We start from the raw sequence: 21,950 nt of genomic DNA, 5'->3' as shown, positions 1-21,950 counted from the left end.
TTGAAGCTTGAGTCAGATCTGGAAGAAAGCCAGTATAGGTTATTTCGGTGAAGTATAGGGCAAGTAAGATATATAGGGTAAATAAGAGATCCAGAGTGTGGGGAAGAGAGAGAGATGTGTGGGAGAGAGAGAGTGTGGAGAGAGAGAGTGTGGGAGAGAGAGAATGTGGGGGAGAGAGAGTGTGTGGGGAGAGAGTGTGGGGGAGAGAAAGAGAGAGTGTGGGGGGGAGAGAGAGAGTGTGTGGGGGTGAGAGAGAGAGTGTGTAGGGGAGAGAGAGAGAGTGTGTGGGGGAGAGAGAGAGAGAGAGAGAGAGGGAGATGAGAGAGAGAGAGAGAGAGAGAGAGAGAGTGTGGGGGGGAGACACAGAGGGGAGAAACGGTGGGTGATACACAGAGTGGGGGGAGTGACTGACGGGGGGTGACTGACTTGGGGGGTGACTGACTGGGGGGGCGGTGACTGACCGGGGGGGGGTTGACTGATGGGGGGGATGACTGACGGGGACTGACGGGGGGGGTGACTGACTGGGGGGGGTGACTGATTGGGGGGACGGGACTGACTGTGGGGGGGGTGACTGACTGGGGGGGGGTGACTGACCGGGGGGGTGACTGACCGGGGGGGTGACTGACTGGGGGGGGTGACTGACTGGGGGGGTAACTGACTGGGGTGGGGGGTGACTGACTGGGGGGGGAGTGACTGACTGGGGGGGTGACCGACTGGGGGGGGTGACTGACTGGGGGGGGGGTAACTGACTGGGGGGGGTGACTGACCGGGGGGGTGACTGACAGGTGGTGACTGGGGGGGGAGTGACTGACTGGGGGGGGGGGTGACTGACTGGGGGACGGGTGACTGACTGGGGGGGGGGGTGACTGACTGGGGGGGGGTGACTGACTGGGGGGGGGGGTGACTGACTGGGGGGTGACTGATTGGGGGGGTGACAGGGGGGTGACTTACTGGGGGGGTGACTGACTGGGGGGGTGACTTACTGGGGGGGGTGACTGACTGGGGGGTGTGACTGATGGGGGGGGTGATTGACGGGGGGGGGGTGACTGACTGGGGGGGGTGACTGACTGGGGGGGGAGACTGACTGGGGGGGTGACTGACTGGGGGGGTGACAGACTGGGGGGGTGACTGACTGGGGGTGGGGTGACTGACTGGGAGGGTTGGTGACTGACTGGGGGGAGAGGTTACTGATTGGGGGGGTGACTGACTGGGGGGGTGACTGACTGGGGGGGGTGACTGACTGGGGGGGGGTGGTGACTGATTGGGGGGAGAGGTTACTGATTGGGGGAGGAGGTTACTGATTGGGGGGGGAGGTTACGGATTGGGGGGGTACCTCTGGTGTCACACACATACACATACTCCCATACACATTCATTCACACATTCTCCCACACACACACACACATACACACACACGGGAGGAAAGGCCTACGACCAGCACCACGCTCTTCCCCCACCCCACCCGCATCCCATCTCCCCGCTCGTGGGGGCGGGGGCAGCGCGACATCCCCCCCCCAATCAGCAGGGTGGGTGGGAGGCACGTGGCGAGGTATCCCCAGCGGGCGCCCCAGGGGACAGTCAGCCCCGCCGTGGTCGCCACTGCCCTGCTCCCCTCGCCGGCTTGTCACAGTGCGCGGCCAAGCAGCTTTGCAGGCTGCTTCTTCCCCCAGCCCGCGCCGTCATGAAGCTAGCTGGTGCATGGGAGGCACGTGGTGAGGGGTGAGGGCTGAGGCCCCCCCCCCATGCACGCCAACCGGGGCTGCAGCAGTGGGGACCTCCCGCCCCGGGCAGCGATCGGTGGATCGAGGGGAAGGGGACAGGAGCAGGGGAAGGGGACAGGAGCAGGGGAAGGGGACAGGAGCAGGGGAAGGGGACAGGAGCAGGGGACAGGAGCAGGAGGAGGGGACAGGAGCAGGGGACGGGGACAGGGGACAGGAGCAGGGGACAGAGAGCTGCCGCGGTTGGGAGTAGGGAGCCATGTGGGGACCAGGGGGATCGCAGGGAAGGAGCAGAGGGGCCGCAGCATGGCGAGTACTTACCCTCCAACAGATGTCCGGGCAGAAAGAATGGCCGCTCGTTGGGGGCGGGCTCATATAGAGCCTGGCTGCGCGCCCACAAAGCCTGGGAGCGCGCGCCAATCAGCTGTCAGGTAGGGGGAGTTTTTTTTTTTGCGCGAGCAGGGAATTTTAAAAAATAAACACGTGTGCTGCTTGGGCCAATATTTACTCGCCCGGCGGTTAAATCACTCGCCCCGGGCGTGTAAATGTATAGGATTGTCGAACACTGTAATATATATATTATAGTATATATATATATATATATATATATATATATATATTTGCATATTTGCTTTCCTGTTGGAGGGTTTTTGTCACTTTTTTACTCACCTTAACTTAACTCAGTATTATGGTTTAGCTATCCCATAGCCTCTCTTGCATTCCCAGTAAATCAACCCCACACTGATGAGACCCATCAAGGTCGAAACAGCTGTCTGTGGTGGTTTTCTGGTATGCACCTTAACCCTGGCTGTGCTCAAAGCTGTGACCCATGCAGCAAGCTAAGCCTATAGGGAACCATGTTAAAAATGGTTATTGAGGCAAAAAGTGACACTGTGTGCTCATTTGCATGTCATTTCCCAGAATCCCTTGCTGCAGTGGAAGTGTTGTATGCTGGGTGATACATGGGAAAGGCGGGGTTGCAGACCTGCCTAAGACATGCAGATGAGCACACAGCTATATTTGCATATATATATATATGTGTGTGTTGTTGAATATATGGTACAGGCCAATTTTATTTAATCTCATTGGAATCCACGTATTATTTCATTGGAAACCTATTGCACTACTAGAATTTGTATGTCTGTAAATATTGCATGTGCTACAGCAACAATAAACAACCACTTTTACTTCACTGACAGGCAGGTGGCATGCAGAAGGCAGGTATAATACAGAAAGGAAAATCCAACACAAAATGCCTAATCAGCTCAGCAACCATATCACATCATGTATAAAATGATTTATCTGCTATTATTATTATTCGTTCCTTGAGCTGCAGTCCCACTCAGTGCTAATTTCAAATAATTTTAGGCGGGAATATTCTATAAACACGGTGACATCACGCGCGCCTCTGCGCGGTCTTCGGGAGCATGGACGCAGCCTAAGACTTCTATCAGACAGTCCTTCTAGCAGTGCAACTTTGCAATGTCTGCATGCTGCCGGTCACCACTGAGGTACTTTATTACCTCAGGAGCTGTATGTGTGTGTCGATATTTGTTCTCTGAATGGAATTTGAAACAACTTTGCATTTTGAAACAAAGTAAGAGATTTCTCAATGTTTCAACATTAAGATCCCAATGTGGCTGATTTGATCACTGAATATAAACATTAGAGGTTCATTTTCACCAGAACGGGACATTTGGTAATGGCCGCCCCACTGCGACCAAGTTCCCGCCAGCGTTTTGCTGCAGAGGGACCCCCTCCGCAGCCGCTCCGCCACTGGACCCTCCGCAGCCGCTCCGCCACTGGATCCTCCGCAGGCGCTCCGCCACTGGACCCTCCGCAGCCGCTCCGCCACTGGACCCTCCGCAGCCGCTCCGCCACTGGACCCTCTGCAGCCGCTCCGCCACTGCACCCTCCGCAGCTGCTCTGCCACTGCACCCTCCGCAGCTGCTCCGCCACTGGACCCTCCGCAGCCGCTTCTACTATAAGGTCAGTTTTAGGGTAAGGGGTTAACTTAAGGCTGCACTTATAGTTCCGTCTCTGGAGACAGCGACGGCGAGGGTGATGTCACGCTGCGGTCACTGGAAAAATCAAATTGACGACTTCCAGCGATCGCGACCAAGCGGTTGCGTCTACTATAAGCGCATGCGACGGCAGCAATACATTTGTTTGTTGCAAGTCGCGTCGCCGTCGCTGGCACTATAAGCGCAGCCTTAGGGATTATGGTAAGGCTTTACTTTAAGGGTTTTAGGGTAAGGTGTTAAGGTTTATAGGGTACGGGTAGTGTTACTATTACGGGGTTAATATTAGGGTAAGGGCTAAGGTTAGGTAGGGTCTTACCTTAGAGGCGAAACGGCCACGACCAAATGTCCTAGACTGTATTTTCAGTGTTATTTTCATCTTGTACCTCTGTGTATCCATATATGAAGCTCTTTGCTCCAGTTTTTGCACCATGTGCATTCGCTTGCAACTTGGGCAGTGACAAAAAAGTGATGGAGATGTTACATGAGGCACGGATTGTAATGAAATGTATATATGTAGCAAATCTTATTACCTCTGTTAATGTGAACTAACACGTGTTATCTTCTTAAGCATTGTTTTCAATAGCACCACTGTTAAATACCCCACCAGCGTTAACACAATGCAGCACGTTTAATGGGAGCAGTAACGTCTGCTACATTTGTATAAAATCAGCCAAGTTAAAGATGGTGGAACTTTCTGTCTCCAAACAATCTGCACAAGATGTACCAAACTGTATCTTCAAAAAAAAACAAATTGTAATACATAGTCCCCTGAAGTTCATTGTTAAAGGCTTGCTGAGCAGATGTGAATGTGTAATGGGAATGTACTTTGCACATCAGGAAAACACAAATATACCTGCTTGTATGTTATAGCATTGCATCGGTACCAGGTGTAAAGAGTTCCTTTGTGTTCAGACACAAAAACGGAATATTTGCCAATGGATTTCAATTGGATTTTTTTTTTTTGTAATGTATTTTATGCACCAGAATTACACCAAGAAAATTCATCATCGAAGGAAATAGGTTGAATACTAATGAAAATATTATACATAATTGGAACTAGAACTTAAAAACAAAACTATCAAATGTATACTAAAAAAATAACAAAAATAATGTTACACACTGTATAAGAATTAAGATTCAGCTTTGATCATCTGCATTCTCAAAAAAAATACATCTCAAAGTGTTGGAGGAACATAAAACATTTTTCATAGGTTTGATTTCCAACACTGAAGAGTTAGGTACTTGTTAAAGCATTACACATAAATATGGTAAATAAATGTCACTAAAAATAAGTAGACTTTAGCAATACCTCTCTAATATCAAATAAGAGAAGGTAACCTTTTCAGTGTTATTATACAAAACTTTCACGCCATTATTCTCTAGCCTACAGCTATTTTACTTTCTCCTTTTCAAGCTATGAACTTCAAAAACTACATTATAACAACAGCCTGTGGGACTTTTATGCTGTTATTTGAACTTGCATGTGATCATATGTCTGCCTGTCACTACAACACTCAGACTGATTCTGCTTTAATACTTTTTCTTTTAGCCCTGGTCTTGTTGCCATTGTACAGCTACAGTAATATAGCTAGTACTTTATTTCAGAATGTGAATCACTGAGGACAGTATTAGTGCTATTTTGCAATACATGTACAAGAAGACAGTACATATACCCAACACTTCTAACACCATGTTAATGTAAGTTCTCCCTACATACCAGTTACATTCTAAACTCTCTGGGACACCTTTTCCTAATATTTCTTATTATGTTTGAATCCCTTATTCCCCTTATGTTTCATCATTGTGTTACTTAATTTACTTCTGCGAAGATGCTATTATACACATGGATACTATACAAATAAAGATATACATAGAAATCAGAGGACTCCAGATCTGTACACAGCAGCATATAGAGACGTAATCTAACTTTTACCTGGCTGATCAGCGCAAGATCACATTTGTCCCTCTCTCTCAGCTCTCTATAAGCACAAACACTACGGGAATGACAATAAAATACCATGGAAATATGTATCAATGAGAACAGCAAGCATGACATACCGTACTTATTATGTGTTGGCCTCGGCATGTCCGGATCGCTGTGAGGTTCATGAGAGCCGAGGACAGGACGATGCAGCGTGGCTCATTCCAGCTCTGGTACTGAGTGGCGCGTGCTTCTGTGGCTCGTGCCGCGCTGTCACAGCGCCGGGCTCGTGCTCCTGGGGCGGCGCGTGCTCTTGCTGCAGATTGAATACCGTGTGCTCAGTGCAGCACAGAATAGAAGCGTGCCGAGTCTGGTCTGATCTGCATAGCCACTCTACACTGTACTGCTGCAAAGAAGCTGTACTAGATGTATCAGAAAAAAAACACACTGGAAATATTCTTTGTTAAATGTAAAGCTTATTTTTTTTATTTTTTTTGCATTTTTGAAACCAGAACATTTGTCCACTATAGTTAAACTATAAGACAAGGTTAGGTTTGCACTAACTGTGAGCACAGGGAATCACTTACTCTTATATGTTGATCCATTTTCTTCCTCTGCATTTCTTTACATTGCTGGATTTTGGCAGAGAAAAGGAGAAGTCAAGAGAAAAAATGTTATGGATATTTATATAAAGTGACGTAACAGTCATTTTTAACAGGATGCAGGTGACAGTGCGACCTGTAAAATAAGAGATAATAAAATATCCCGAGTTAGAAACATTGTAAAGCATTATATTACTGCCTGAGAACCACCATGGCAGTATATATGCATCAGTAACATACTATGTCTTTCCATAGACCACTGCATTATAAAGAGTTACATACTTGCAGAGGATGATGTAGAAGGGAAAAGATGTTCTCCAATCTATCTGATCAATAACCCCCACCCAACCCCAAAATTATCATAAACATATAGAAACAAAGATCTCCTTTGTTACTGGCTTAACAGATGGGATACCGACGCCAACATTTGTATATTTTTTTTAAATTTAAACAATGCACAATCCAAATGAAAAGGCTGGTATTATTAAAAAAAAAAAAAAAAGTTGGTGTATTTTATAGAGCGTGCTAGCTGGAGGCTGCAGGGGAGGGGCTGAGAGCCCCATGGGAGGCGAGGGGGGAGGGGTGTCAGGCGCGTGCTACCAGATAACTGCATGACCAGCTTGCTCGGACATTGCTGTGTATGGGGCTCCTACTTTAATTCTCCTTCACTAATGCTTTCTATTTATTAAAACTACTACAGCAATCTACTGTACATGAAAGTTATGTGATACCAGGCAATGCAATGTTTCAGAAGTATAAACACAATCCCAGATAAAGCTTGCAGATGCACCTGGTCTGCATGTGCAGTGCAAATCTCAGCTCCCCCACAGAACTGTCCCTGGCAGGGAGAGGGAACCATCCTTGTAAAAGGGGTTAGTTTAGTTAGTGGTGTCATGTATATAACTCAAACACTCCTGCTTTGTAAAAATAAAATGTTTGGAATATGACGCAGATCTCCCCTCAATACAGGTCACTTGGACCCTTAACGCCATATCACCCGGTGCTATATCAGCAGGTGTTTCATTTCTGGGAACCGGTGGTGATATTAGCGTGGGATGCTGTTTTCGCTTCCTGGATACATTTATTATGGGCTCCATATTAATCCCAAACGAAGCCAACCCTGTGATGTACGTGTGATGCTTTGTATTGTATCGTCACCTAAACAAAAGCTTTCCTAAGTGCATCCCTGACCACAGAGTGACAAACACACAACTATACAATTACACGGAGGGCTCAGCTGCTAAACACTTTGTTACCCATGTGGGGTGTTTTTAAAGATTATTCCTAAACTCCCTTCCGTGCCTTGCTGTTCCCAGATGGGGGACCCACGCCGATATTTGTTAAAATATTTAAATCCCAACGGAAAATGCAAAAAATCACCTAAAAACAGTGGAGCACAAAGTAATAATAAAGCCCCCTGGGCGGGAGATGCAGGAGGGAACCCTGCGGACTGTGCTGTGGCGCGTCCCTGATTGGCCAGACCGTCCCGGATTCATCCAATCAGCATTCAACAAAGAGGCTGCTGTACTTGTGTGTGTGTGATAGAGCCAATGGGCAGGAAGCTAGGACAGGTGCGGGGGAGACGCGTGTGATGCATGCAGGTTATCAATGCAACATCATGCACTAAAAGCTTTGCATTTACAAATGACACATCTGTTCATGTTGTCAACGTTCATTTTGCACCATTGTTGATTGTAGCCCATGTGTGCTTCTGCATATTTCTTTGAAATACAAAGTGATGTTTCAAACAAAAAAAATAAACATATTATTTCCATAAAACCTAACGAACAAAAAAAACACAGACCCAGATTGTGGCTGTAAATTCGTAGCTCGTTGCAGTGGCGGCAGCCAATAGGGTGTGTGATTGGTTTCCATACAGACCGGTTCAATATCAATATAACAAACACATTTTTGGTTTTATCTCTATACAGATGTCTGTGAAGCTTCGCTTGGGGGTGAACCCCTCGTGTAAACGGATTTAAATAAGTACCTGGTCAGATTTTTTTTTACATTTACATGTTGTTTTTTAAGCAAAGCTTGTCTGCATATTTTACTGTCATTAACTAACTACGCGTTTATATGTCATTTTCATACAAAGTAATCTTTCTTCTGGAGAATATATGTTAAAAACACATTCGAATGATACGATTTGAGAAGAAAAATTGAATCATTCTAATTTTCACTCATAGCATTCATAGTTTGTGGCAGTTGTATTTTTTCATTCATACAACTTGTAACAAATCATGTTTTAAGTAGGATATGCAAATAATTGTTTGTGTATACGCATATGGTGTGTATGTGTGTATGATATATATATATATTTGAATTTATATGATATATATATATATTTGAATATGTATTTATATACCATGTAATTTGGGGGGTTGCATAGGGGTGGTTTCAATGAAACGAATAGACGTGACTGCTTCTAAGTGTGTGTGAATGCATGATTTATATAACTGTAAGAATACATGTTTCTATGTATACTAGCGCCAATTAGATACCTGTACTGAGCAGATGGCTCTTCTAAAACATGCATGCACTGAGCAGATAGGGGCGTGCTCCCCAGAGGGTCTGTGTGCGTCCCACAATGATGCACAGAGGTGGAGCCAAACCCAAGCGCCTTCATAAATAGCGCGCACAGAGCCAGAGCAGACTCACTTTCCCACCGCGTTCACTTCGGAGCCTCGCCTCTGATTGTTTAGCTGCTGCCACAATGTCCCCCAACCTCGCAGTATCTGACTCTCCCCAGAGCTACCACCCCAAGTCCGGACACTCTAAGAGAAGCGCGGAGGCCAGCGAGCTGAGAAAGGTGAGCCCGGCCAGGGTCCTCTCCGCAGGTTTCTTGCAGTGCTATCTGATTGTCTGACTGTAACATGAACATTTCACGGAATATTGACCGCGTACCTTTTTTTTATTGCAGACTTTAAAGCCCTTGATGGAGAAGCGCAGACGAGCTCGGATTAATGAGAGTCTGAACCAGCTGAAAACACTCATTTTACCTCTCATTGGGAAAGATGTAAGTATCATTATTAAATACGCAACAAAAATAGTCATCGAAATAATATACTGGACTATGTGCAATATGTGGATAAAGAGTTTATAGTGGAGGGGATAAAGAAGCCCAAATGGTGAAATGAGCGCAGATTACTATGAAACGGTTCAATTTTCACAAGATCTATATTTGTGAATCTGTCCCATTTGTATTAGTAAGAAATTAAATTTAGTAAGGAATGGTTGAAGGACATCAAATTCTGGTTAGAGGTCTTAATGTAGAATTACTACCTGTTGGCTTCATTGCATTGATTTATTCGGTTTTATGGGGTATTACAATAGATTGTAAACTCCACGGGGCAGGGACTGTCTGCAAAAATGCACTATACAAGAACAAACTAGTAGTAGTAGTAGTAGTATTACTATTAATAACCAGCTGTTTTTCAACTTTTTCCAGAGTTCCAGATATTCCAAACTAGAAAAAGCTGATATTCTCGAAATGACAGTGAGATTTTTAAGAGAGATCCCTCCAGAGCAAGAACAAAGTAAGTACACATTGTAAAATGTTCTTACCCATAAGTGTACAGTAGCACCGAAGATGTCAAGGTTATAAAGACCCTTGGTTCATGGACTCTTTGCTAACGATCTATGAACTTTTTTGCAATGTGTTGCTAGCCCCTGTGGCAGTGAATAAGTTAACCACTTCAAGTAACATATTGAAACACCGCATTATAATATAATTGAAAACGCAATTTAAAGGGCGGGTGGCAAATATGTGTTGAATAATTAAGTGGATCGGAGAAAGTGTGTGTTAGTATATTTCAAGTGGCTTCGTTTGGATGTGTAATGTAACCATTGTTTGTTTCCTTAGAATCCACAGAGAGTTACAGAGAGGGGTACAGAGCCTGCATCAACCATCTCAGTGGTATCCTCAGTAAAAGCGGTGTGATGGATGGAGACACCTGCAACCGGCTTCTTGACCATTTGCAGAGAAGCCCTGAACAGTGTTGCCAGGACTGTACTAAATCTCCGGGCGCCAAACAGAACAGCCCACGAATTGTGCTACATCTCAGCCCAAGAAGATCAGAGGTTCGCTCATCTTCTCTGAATCAGCAGCCTATCCAAAGACCTGTCCCTATTCCACCATCACCCAACAGCTTCATCTGGAGACCCTGGTGAATCTCTTGAAGGACTTCTTTCCCATAGACACATACAAGCTGCCAAATTGTACATAGAGCACCACCGTTGCAATAGTTTATATATTTTTGTATTTATTTGAAAGTGGTTATTTTCTATTAAGCACGTGTTGTTTACACTAATCCACTTACTGCATATAAATTGATTTATTTAAAAAATATATGTTACTGGCTGTTGAGAATTTAGTCCTCTAAAGGGATTAAATGGATAGGGTATAATAAGGAACCCTGGTAAACCCAAAGGGTTGATATTCTGTATGCGACTTGCATTATTGCTTTCATAATATTAGGGATCTGTGCAAAAAGAAAACCTATTTGTAAATAAACACTGTTTACCGCACTTTTTATTTTGTGAACAAAATTTTAATGAAAGGTCTATTTTCTAAAATGAATAAATATTAAAGAAGATATATTGACGTGTATGTTTGACATTTTTGTTTTACTTTGGTGCAGAAGTTGAGTTTTGCTGCTGTTCTTAAACACCGAAAGAAAATAATCCATTGTATATTTACTCATTGTTGCATACATTCATATTGCTCTTTCTGAATAAGAGAGAACAATTGTCCATATGCAAATCTTGAATATTGCAGTAATTTACAAGATGACTTGAAATGATTCACAAGAACAACTAATCCATGTTCTCATAAATACGCAAGTGAACATGATCAGTGGTGTAACTGATTTCACACCCGGTTATTGTGCCTGTGCAGATATACACGTTTTCATTAGTTAGCTCGATTTGCTTTGTTTCTACATCCATCTATTTATCAAAGTCTCCAGCTCCAAAACTGTGAAAAACCGGTGCAAAAAAGTACTCCAAAAGGATCAAAGAAAACAATCAGATTATTTTGAGTGGGGTAATCTTTTCTAATCATGGTATTTTGCATGAATTTGTCAGCTGCCAATCTTTGATAAACAGATCCTTTATTTATGGTCTAGGCAGGGGGAGGACATGCACCGATAATGAGGGTATCTCACTGATTCAGTATGTAACAATTGGGTGACTACGTTATAGGAATCGTGGAATATTTGCAATCATTTACCAGCTCTAAAGAGGTACAGTACACATACACAGGCTGTCATTTATTAACGCCTGTTTGTGGCAAAAAAACTGGTTCAGACGATGTAAAAAAAAATACAGATTAATCAAGGAATAAATATCTCTCAATATTGTTTTTTTCCTTTGATAAATTAGATGCTATTTTTGGCACCAGTTTTTTTTTTTTTTTCATTTTAGAACAGAAGATACTTTAATAAATCGCCCCCCTAAAAGTCACATGTGCAAATGCTGTTTAAAGATTTAATGTACACAAAATGTACTAACTGTAACAGAAGAAAAATAAACCATTGTACAGTATTTAATTCTGTAATCTATTTTTAGGTCAAATGTTTTGGGTTAATGTAACAGTCTCCTAGCTGCAAAACTGAAGTAATATCTGGACAAATAGATTATCACACACAAAATCAAATTGAATTCAGACTATAGCAACTTTCTCCATTAGGAAACCTGGTGCTATTTTTAGACCCAGTTTTCCAGCCAAGAGACTCACAACTCCCATAATGTGCAAAGTGCCAAAAGGGGAAGAGCTTTTCCCAGTGCACAGGTAAACAGGGTATGGTACTGTACATAAGCACCCTTGTTTTTACCAGTAAACAGGAACTGAAGTGGGAGTTGGGGAGGGTGTAATGTGTTCCCTGGTATAGTTTAAACATTTTCTCTTGTAGTAAATGTGTTAAATATGGTTGTTCCTTATATCTAACATTGATCTCTTGGATACATAAGATAATGTCACCTCAAACCTAATGGATTTACCTTATGCAAAGAGAAGGGAAATTGTGGCTGTTAAAGGCACCACTTTGTACAATAATACACTAAGCAACTCTCCCCTAAATGCTCCTAAATCCTCTCAACTTACATGAAGTGCTCACTGATGCTGCAGGCTGAGCAGCACAAGAGGTGAGATCATTTTTTTCTAAATCTTTTACCTAAAAAACTTGGGCAAAAAATGTTGGCAAATGTATCAATATTTATATTTCCATTTAAAAAAAAAATCTGGAGCCTCACTTTTGTGACACTTTTCAATCCATAAAACATGCATGTGGCAAAACATTTAAACATGGTTTTTAATGCATATATTCCACAATGAAAACTGGGTTATCTGTGGGAACCACTCTCCTACTGCCTTTGTCTTTACCACACAAGGATCTGGGCACTTTAGTTCTGCTGCAACATCCCCCCCCCCCCCCAGATTAATTTATTTCTTACCTTCATAAATCCAAGGCAGTCCTGCGGAGCTCAAACACACTATTCTGACCTAATGGCATCTCCTTATTGTCAGAAAATTAGTCTTTTAATTAAAACCTGCAACCTTGCCTCCCAAATTATGTTGTAGCTTTGTATTATTACCTGCCAGAATGAGTCTGACTCGAAAGCCATATTGTGTTCCTGGACAAATATTATTGTATGGGAAATTTAAATTATAAGGATTGTGTCAAAGGACCTGAGAGCATCACATGTAATATCTGCACCCCTCTTCACCTAATACGTTATAAAAATATATATATAGAAAAAATGTTTATTGGCTGCAAAAGTAGGACGGTCAGTGCACAAATAGCCCATGTGTATCTTTGAAAGGGGATGCCAATGGGAGACTTTCTGCCAATAAACCTTTCCCAATTAATTTGCCCTATTTGGCATCCGGGAGACTGTAACCGTCCTTCTAGCCAATTTGCATATGATGATATCCCCGATCTTCTCAAATGATTGCAATGGCAATAGAGACACTGTGGTCATTTGCCACTTTTTCTATTGGGATTCACATTCTTGCTAATCTTCAAGACTCCAAATCAGATTTACAAATGTCATGTTCTTTATTTTGTAAGATGTTAGAATTTCATGTTTTAAAAAGGTGTGTTGTTCAATACAGCTCCAAAACCTAAGCCCTGCCCCATAATAATTATTTCGAAGGAGATACGTGCTGAACAATAAAAGATGTGATGCATGACGCAATGTTTTGGCACCATGTCTGCTGCTTGGGCCTTTTACTCTTGTCTTGTCTTGTTGGTGAGCTTTTCAGGCTTCCTGGCTGGGAGATGTCTATTTATTGAAATGAATCACCCACCTTTTGCATATGGAGCCCTGTTTGTAAATTCAATGATCACATTGAGCTGAAATTGCAGGGGATGAAGGGAGGGTGACAAGTGCATAATAGTTGTACCTTTTTGTAACGATTTGGTGTGTCCTTTGTGTCTGTGGTAGCAGCTTCAGGCATGCACACTAAAAATACTGCTCTAACTTATGGTGCACATAAGTCACCCTGCCTATACCAGTTCATAAAAGAAAGCAAACACAGTGACACAGGTGTTAACAAACTCATAGGCGGATCCAGAACCTTATAAAAAATGAGAACCGAAGTTCTTCAGTTTAAGTAGCACCACAAATAAGAGCAGGTTTGGAAGAAGATGAAACTATAATACCAAATAAGAATTCCCTCATGTGGTTTGTGTGAGGAACTTTCAGTGGGGATATCTTTCTTCTGAAAATAGTGATAAACAATGGAGAAAAGAACCCCAGTAAAGCACTCATACACTGTGTTAACATTAACACAGTGTATGAGTGCTTTACTGGGGTTCTTTTCTCCATTGTTTATCATTCTCATATTGCCCCATTAGCACTTACACTCATCATTATCAACTCACTATTGCAAACAGTAGCGGGGGTTTCTCTATAGTTTATCTTCTGAAAATAGTGCCAAACTTGTGATCCTGGGGTCTCGCACCCACCCCTCAATTTACAACAGCAGACAAGCAGACCATATTGTGTCCAATGCACATACAATTACAAAGGTATATAACCTGGCTTATTTTGGCCACCACTAGAAAATCATATTCTGATCAGTTAAACATAATGCTCCAAATTGTGGAATCTAAAGAGAATCTAAGCAGGTATCTGAAAATCAGAATCAAATCCCAACAAACAGCTACATAGAAAGTGCAAATATTAGGAAATCAGCATTCAGCTCTAACAAAGATGGAAAAAAATAACATTGATTATGATTATAGGAAGATATTTAATTTTAATTACAATGTTTAGTAGCTGTCTTTCCCCCCCCCCCCCTCTCCCATCTTTTTCCTTTATTGGAAGCAAACAGGGTATGTATACAGATACATTGCGTTCGTTTGTACATCTTAATATATAAAATCGAAAGGTTGGTACTAGCTGCGGTGAATCTGATTGGTCCTCAGCCTCTGGCCAACCAGATTGGTGGCTCTATGACATCACCCAACAGATTGATGGCTCTATGACATCACCCAACTGTGTGTCTGTGTGTCTCTCTCTCTCATCACACTCACCCTCACTCACCCTCACGTGCGCCGCCCTGCACCGGCTCCCGGACGAAGGGGAAGTGCATCCCTCCTGCCCTAGCCGCTGGCGCTCACTTCCCTCCCTCCCTGGCGGGTGGGCAGGCAGCCTCTTGAAGGACTCCCTTCCCCCTGCAGCTGCCCCCGGTAAGATGGCGGCGCACAGCAGACAGGCGGGGGGTGGTATTCAGTCAGGAGAGGGGGGAGTCAGTCAGGAGAGAGGGGAGGGTCAGTCAGGAGAGAGGGGGGGAGTCAGTCAGGAGAGAGGGGGGGAGTCAGTTTGGAGAGAGGGGGGAGTCAGGAGAGAGGATGGGGGAGTCAGGAGAGAAGGTGGGGGAGTCAAGAGGGAGGGTGGGCGAGAGGGAGTCAGGAGAGAGGGGGGGAGAGGGAGTCAGGAGAGAGGGGGGGGGAGAGAGGGAGTCAGGAGAGGGGGGGGTAGAGAGGTATTCGGGGGGAGGGAGTCAGGAGAGAGGGGGGGGAGGTAGTCAGGAGAGAGGGGGGGAGGGAGTCAGGAGAGAAGGGGGGAAGCCTGAACAGCTGTGAAGAGGGGGGGAAGGGAGTTGAGAGGGAGGATGGGGGAGCCAGAACATTACATCACGGGCAACGCCGGGTATATCAGCTCGTAACAAATAAAGTACAGTAATTGAATCCAAAAAGGCATTTTCGTTTTTTTGTTTTGTTGGGGGGGGACACAGGGGCGGGGGAGTGTGGTTGACAAACAGAGGGGAGGAGGGAAGGGTCTGGGGGCGGGGAGGGGAGGAGTTGGAGGGGGGGTGTGGTGAGACTGACTCCTTTTAATCCTTTTCTTGTTGGAGGGGCCGACTGGATCGGGTACGTGAGAGTTGGGCCTCAGCGGTCTAGCCATGGCCCCCAGGTGTTGTAGAACTGGGGGATTTTCTGTGTGAGCATGGCCGTAAGTTTTTCCATGGTCATAACCGTGGTAATTCGTTTAGAGACCGTGTTTTTTGAGGGTGCTTTTACCTGCTTCAAAGCAGCTGTGATAGAGCACTTTGCAGCAGTTAGGATGGCTGAGATAAGTTTAGTTAGGGGAGCGGGAAGGCCATCAACTTGTTTTCCCAACAGAAAGGTCAGAGGGTCCAGGGGAATTTCCAGCCCCGAGATTTCACATAGTAGTTTCTGAATCTTAGACCAGAACCCCTGGATCTCTGGGCATGACCACCAAATGTGGGCCATGTCTCCTCTTTGACCACATCCCCTCCAGCATAGATCTGGCATGCCGGGGAAGATCTGGCGTGCCGGGAAAGATCTGGTTCAGTCTACTCTGGGTTAGGTACCACTGGAATAGAATTTTATAAATATTTTCTTTCGTAACCGTGCAGATTGAGGTCTTGGAGGCTGCCTCCCAGATGTCCTTCCAATCATCCATATCTAGTTGTAGGTTGAGGTCTGCACACCACTTTTGCATATATGCATGGTTTGGATTCTCCTATGTTGACTCTAACCCCCTATAGATCTCTGAGATCAATCCCTTCTGGTAAGAACCATTGATACAAAGGGACTCGAATTTGTTCGGTTTGGGAAATTTGGCGTTTTTGGAGAGCGCTATAAGAAAGTGCCTAATTTGAAGAAATTTAAACGGGTTGAGATCTCGTACTTGATATTTGACTTGGAGCTCTTGGAAGGACAGGATTTCCTATTTCTTCAGCAAGTCTGCTACCCTCCTAATATTGAGGTCTTGGAATCATTGAAATTGTCTCTGAGAACACCCGGGCGGGAGATCCGGGTTATCAAAGATGGGGGTAAGTTGAGAGGGAATGGTCGATAGGGCGTACTTCCCTTTGTTTCTAAGCCAAATGCCCCACGTACACCTCATTGCTCCCAGATCGTTTTTCCTAGACCCTTTCTCCTTATCGTTCCGAACCCACAGGATCGCTGATAGGGGTAAAGGCGCTGCATAGTGCGATTCTATCTCAAGCCAACATGATGTGGCCAGGTTGCTATTCCAAGTCACCGCTTGGCGTAGCTGGGCTGCCTGGTAGTATTTAATAACGTTAGGGACCCCCAGTCCCCCACCCAACTTGGGAGATAACAGCACCGACCTCGGAACTCTTGGTTTTCGGTTATTACATATAAATTGGAATATGTGGGCTTGTATATTTTTAAGTTCAGACATGGGAATGTCTATAGGGAGCGTTTGGAAAAAATATAGGAGTCTAGGTAGGATGTTCATTTTGATTGAAATGATCCTACCAAACCAGGAGATTTGGAGTTTATTCCAGGATTCTAGATCCTTTTTGATTTGGTTAAATAACGGCGGGGTAATTGGCCTGGTATAGAGAGTTGTAGGAATTTGTTATTTTAACTCCAAGATATTTTATCTGGGAGGAGTTCCATCTATATTTATAGTTAGATTGGAGCATTTTTCAGGTCGGCTCTGAGAGGGAGAGATTTAGGGCTTCAAATTTGTCCATGTTAATTTTGTAATCTGAGATTCGGCCAAATTGGTCCAGGAGTCTTTGGAGGTTGGGAATGGTGGTATGGGGATCCGTGAGGGTCAGTATAATGTCATCCGCGAATAGTGAGATTTTATGTTCAGTCTTGGCAATCTTAATGCCCTGTATTCTTGGGTCATTTCTGATTTTGGCTGCCAAAGGCTCGATAGAAATTGCGAATAGTAGGGGCGATAGAGGGCAGCCATGTCTAGTGCCATTTTTGATCTGGATTGGGTCTGTTAGTCCCCCGGGGAGTTTTATATATGCTGTGGGGTTTTGATAGAGGGCTCTAACCCCCTCCAGGAATGGGACATGGAAGCCAAATTTAGACATTGATTGGTCTAGGAAGGACCATTTGATTCTATCGAATGCCTTTTCAGCATCGAGGCTTAGAATCATAGCTTGGGTTTTGTTGAGGTGCACGTGGTCTATAATATCTATAATTTTCCGGGTGTTATCGGAAGCCTGCCTTTCCGATACAAACCCCACCTGATCGATATGTATAAGTCTGGGGCGAATTGGATTTAATATGTTTGCTAAAATCTTGCTGTAGATTTTGAGGTCCGTGTTAAAGCTGCAGTTCAGGCAATATCCTGCATGTGTGTTTTTTTTTAATAAATCAGTTCTGTAGTAAGAAAAAAAACTTTTAGCATTTTCTGTTTTAAAAAAAACAACTTTGAAAGACCAATTTTCTTGTATTCTATTTTAACAACCATTTACTAAGGCACTGCCCCTTCATGTCCTGTCACAAGCCCTGGCACACCCCTTTGTGAGCCCTGCCCTCCCTCTTGCACATGTCAGTGCAGGAGTGCTCATGAATATTCATGAGCTTCCACTGAGTGACAGAAACAGAGGAAATACATTCCCCATATTTAAAGATGTCGCCAAACTATGCCGATCAATAGACAGAGAACGAATTGACCAGCAGCTATGCAGTTCTTTAGGTAAGTAGAGATTGCCCACATAAAACTATTGAAGTAAAAAAAAAACTATACATTTTTTTTCCAAAAAAGCCTGAACTGCAGCTTTAAGTAGGGAGATTGGTCTGTAGCTACCACATTCAAGCGGGTCCCTTCCTTCCTTGTGTATGATCACTAGGTTGGACGCAGAGATTGTGGCTGGGATCGGTTCACCCTCTAGGAAGGAGTTGAACATGTCAAGAAGATAAGGGGACAGAGTCAACATGAATGTCTTGTAGTAGGCATTGGAGAAGCTGCCCAGATCCGGGGTCTTGCTCAGTTTAAGCGATTTAATGGCTTCAAATTGTTTTTCCTGGGTGATTTTCTTATTAAGGTTTTGCAGTTCTTCCTCTGTTAGGGAGGGTAAGTCACAGTGTGCTAGGAATTGTGAGGTTAGTTTAGTGCTACTGTGAGGCAGTTCTGAGGGGTGAAGATTATACAGTTCCGCATAGAAACTGGCGAACTCCTGGGCAATTTCTTTTTCGACATAGGTAATTAGCCCAGCTCTAGTACGGATCTTGTTAATTTGGGATTTGGCTTTTATGCCCCTAAGCTTTGTGGCCAGCAACCTGCCCGCTTTATTGCCCCTGTCGTAAAACCTCTGATTGGTCCATCTAAGTGCTCTCTCTACCTCGTCGAGTTTGTTTTAATTCAGATCTTGTTTTTTCCAGTAATCTGTATAGTGTTTTGGAGGGGTTATTTTTGTGCTGTTGTTCCAATTCTAGGATTTTCTCTGTTAGCTCTTTCTGTAACTTATATTTCATTTTTTTCCGATAGGAGGCTATAGAGATAAGGTCACCTCTGATGGAGGCTTTATGAGCTTCCCATAGCATCGCTGGGGCAGAGACATAGCCTCTTTTTATCTTGAAAAAGCTGAATAGCTTTTGCTTGATTGTTAATTCTATTTCAGGAACATTGAGGAGGGAATCGTTTAGTTTCCAATTGTACACATTGTTTTTAACGAAGGGCAGAGAGAGGGAAAGTAGAACTGGGGCATGGTCGGACCAGGTTATTGGACCAATGTCTGAGTGGGAGGACGCCTGGAAAACATTCTTGGTACCTAGAAAATAGTCAATCCTTGAGTAAGACTGAAGAGGGGCTGAAAAGAAGGTGTAGTCCCTCTGACCTTGGTGCTGGGCCCTCCAGATATCTAACAAATAAAGGTGATGATAACGCTCAATACCACACAAATAATATAATGTAAGCACCAGGTGCATAGGGAAAATTAACATAGAATGCAAAAAGATGTTGATCGAGGTCACATAAGTCCCTTCTTAGCACGCACTCATGGTGCAAAATAATGAATAGTAGGGAGGATATAGTAATCCTTAGAGGAGCCTAACTGATGCCAGTCACCCATAAAAGGCAGGGCTATATGGCGACAGGACGTCTAACCTGTTAAAATGAAAATAATAAATGTTTATTAGGATATCAATACGCCAAAACAGGTGAAAAGTATGTAAAAGTGAATTAAAATTTAGAATAAAATATTCCCCAAGCTGGGAGGTGCTAGTGCGGTTAGTGATAGTGCTGGCGACGGGATTGGCCATACAAATGTGAAAACAGACAGTGAATCCCTGCGCTTCTCCCTTTGGGATATCAATAAATGGGGAATAAATATATATGGTGTAAAAATCTATAAGATAAAGGAGACTTTTGGTTACATCCTCTGATCAAATAATGCCAAGCCTGCTAACCACGTCAAGGTAAGTCTCTATAGCAGGCTCCTTTGAGATACAGTTGGCGGAGCCTTGCAGGTAAGTATGTAAATAGGTTTCAGTGTATAGATGTATGTGCTAGGTTTGATCTGTCCCTGTTTGTTGTTTTATAATTAGGGAAGTGCCCTACATAGATACAGGGGCATAGCTATAGCCTGGGCAGCCTGGGCAAAGCCGAAGGGGCCGTGCTCTTGGGGGGTCCACTCTCCCCCTGTCGGCGGCCTGGCCTCCTGCCCGCACATTAATTCCCTGCACCGGGCAGGAAGCACAGAGGGAAATCCCTTCCTCTGCAGGTGGGTGGGGCCTGGGTGAGGGGCGGGACCCTGAGATTTAGTAGGGAGGACAGAGGGGAAATTCCTTCCTCTGCAGAGCCTCCGTAGGTGAGTTGGGCCTCAAGTAGTGCAGAGTGGGACTGGAGCTGCAGCCTGAGGCTGCTATTATACTGCCAGTGACGGCGACGTGACCGATGACGTCACCTGTCACCATTGACATTGCGATAGTTGTAATGTAAGTTTAGGCGACGTCGCTGGCTACAAGGCCAGTGATGTCAGAAAGGGGAAGGCAGAGGGACGGAGAAGTTCTCTGATTGGCCACAAGGGGAGACCATCGCTGAAAAAATCAAATAACAGTGGCTACCAGATTTTTGGTAGCGCTGTCACTTGGTCGCGTGCAATATAAGCGCCGACGACGGCGACAATGCATTTGTTTTGCTGTGACGTCGCGTTGCCAGCACTATAAGCGCAGCCTGAGAGACAGGCTGGGAAAGGTGAGAGGAAGGGGAACGGTTAAAGCACATGGGTAAAAACAGCATGAAAGGGAAGAAGACAGAAAATAATAGTCACGAGAAAATTAAGTACCAGACAGAAATACATAAGAGGCAAAAGAAAGACATGAGAGAGTGAAAGCAGAGAGCAAAGAGAGAGACCAGAGAGAGAGACCAAAGAGAGAGAGAGAGAGACCAGAGAGAGACCCCAGAGAGAGAGAACCCAGAGAGAGAGACCCCAGAGAGAGAGACCCCAGAGAGAGAGAGAGGAGGGCAGAGAGAGAGGGGGGGACAAAGAGGCAGAGAGAGGGGCAGTAGCAGAGAGGCAGAGAGAGAGGCAGAGAGTGAGGCAGGGGCAGAGAGAGAGGCAGGGGCAGAGAGAGAGGCATGGACTGAGAGAAAGGCAGGGGCAGAGAGAGAGAGGCAGAGGCAGAGAGAGAGGCAGGGGCAGAGAGAGACAGGGGCAGAGAGAGACAGGGGCAGAGAAAGAGAGAGGGGCAGAGAGATAGAGAGAGAGCAGAGACACGAGGGGGCCCTGAATGTTGTCTTTGCCCAGGGGCCCGTACATGTCTTGCTACGCCACTGCATAGATAGCTTCCTTAGAGATGGCCAAGATGAATACTGTACAGTTACTCATATTCAAGGAAGCATATATCCACAAGCGGTTCCCCAGAGATGAACTTTGGGGCATAGCCGATCGGCCCTACAGGAACGTCCGTTACTAATCCCGACCCAGTCTGCCCAGAAGCAGAGGTCAGTGTACAGTACAGAATATTGATCCTGAGAAAATTGCTGTTGGCCACAGCCCACCGGGGGTCCACTAATAATGGGAAATTATGAACGCTATACAGAAGAGGGAAAAGTCAGCTAACCCAGAGAGAAATAAGCCTCGGTATCGCCCTATTGTAGTAAGATGAGAGTACCTAGGGAAGAAGCAAATAGTACTAACACTGTGAATATTTATTTATTTATAAAATGTTTTACCAGCAAGCAATTCATTGAGAGTTACCTCTCGTTTTCAAGATGTCCTGGGCACAGAGTTATGACAAATACATGGTTACAAATACATAGTTACAATGAGTGAAAAGGGTTATACAGTACATTATATCCAAGACATTGTATGCACAGTTAAAGATAATATATATTATAGGTGTATATAACAGTTACATGCCAGATTACAATGTGAGACAGCTTTAGTTTTTAAAGAACTTAGACTGGCGGCGGCAGTGAGTCTCCGGTAA

The 21,950-nt window shown here is 44.5% G+C and overlaps 2 protein-coding genes across 2 annotated transcripts in view; both read left to right on the top strand.

Moving 5' to 3' along the window:
• Window positions 1-21,950, top strand: part of ACOT7 (acyl-CoA thioesterase 7) — a 264,500-nt gene that overhangs the window by 10,968 nt on the left and 231,582 nt on the right. The window lies entirely within an intron of this gene.
• On the top strand, window positions 8,912-10,847 carry HES2 (hes family bHLH transcription factor 2). The gene is made up of 4 exons (XM_075603179.1): window positions 8,912-9,076; window positions 9,188-9,283; window positions 9,716-9,803; window positions 10,130-10,847. The coding sequence occupies exons 1-4, from the start codon at window positions 8,981-8,983 to the stop codon at window positions 10,435-10,437; spliced, it is 588 nt and encodes a 195-aa protein (XP_075459294.1). The 5' UTR covers window positions 8,912-8,980; the 3' UTR covers window positions 10,438-10,847.

The sequence above is a fragment of the Ascaphus truei genome, chromosome 6 (assembly GCF_040206685.1).
Source record: "Ascaphus truei isolate aAscTru1 chromosome 6, aAscTru1.hap1, whole genome shotgun sequence".
NCBI classification, from domain to species: Eukaryota; Metazoa; Chordata; class Amphibia; order Anura; family Ascaphidae; genus Ascaphus; species Ascaphus truei.
The sequence above is the reverse complement of the archived record's forward strand: the minus strand, read 5'-3'. Positions and strand labels throughout refer to the sequence as shown.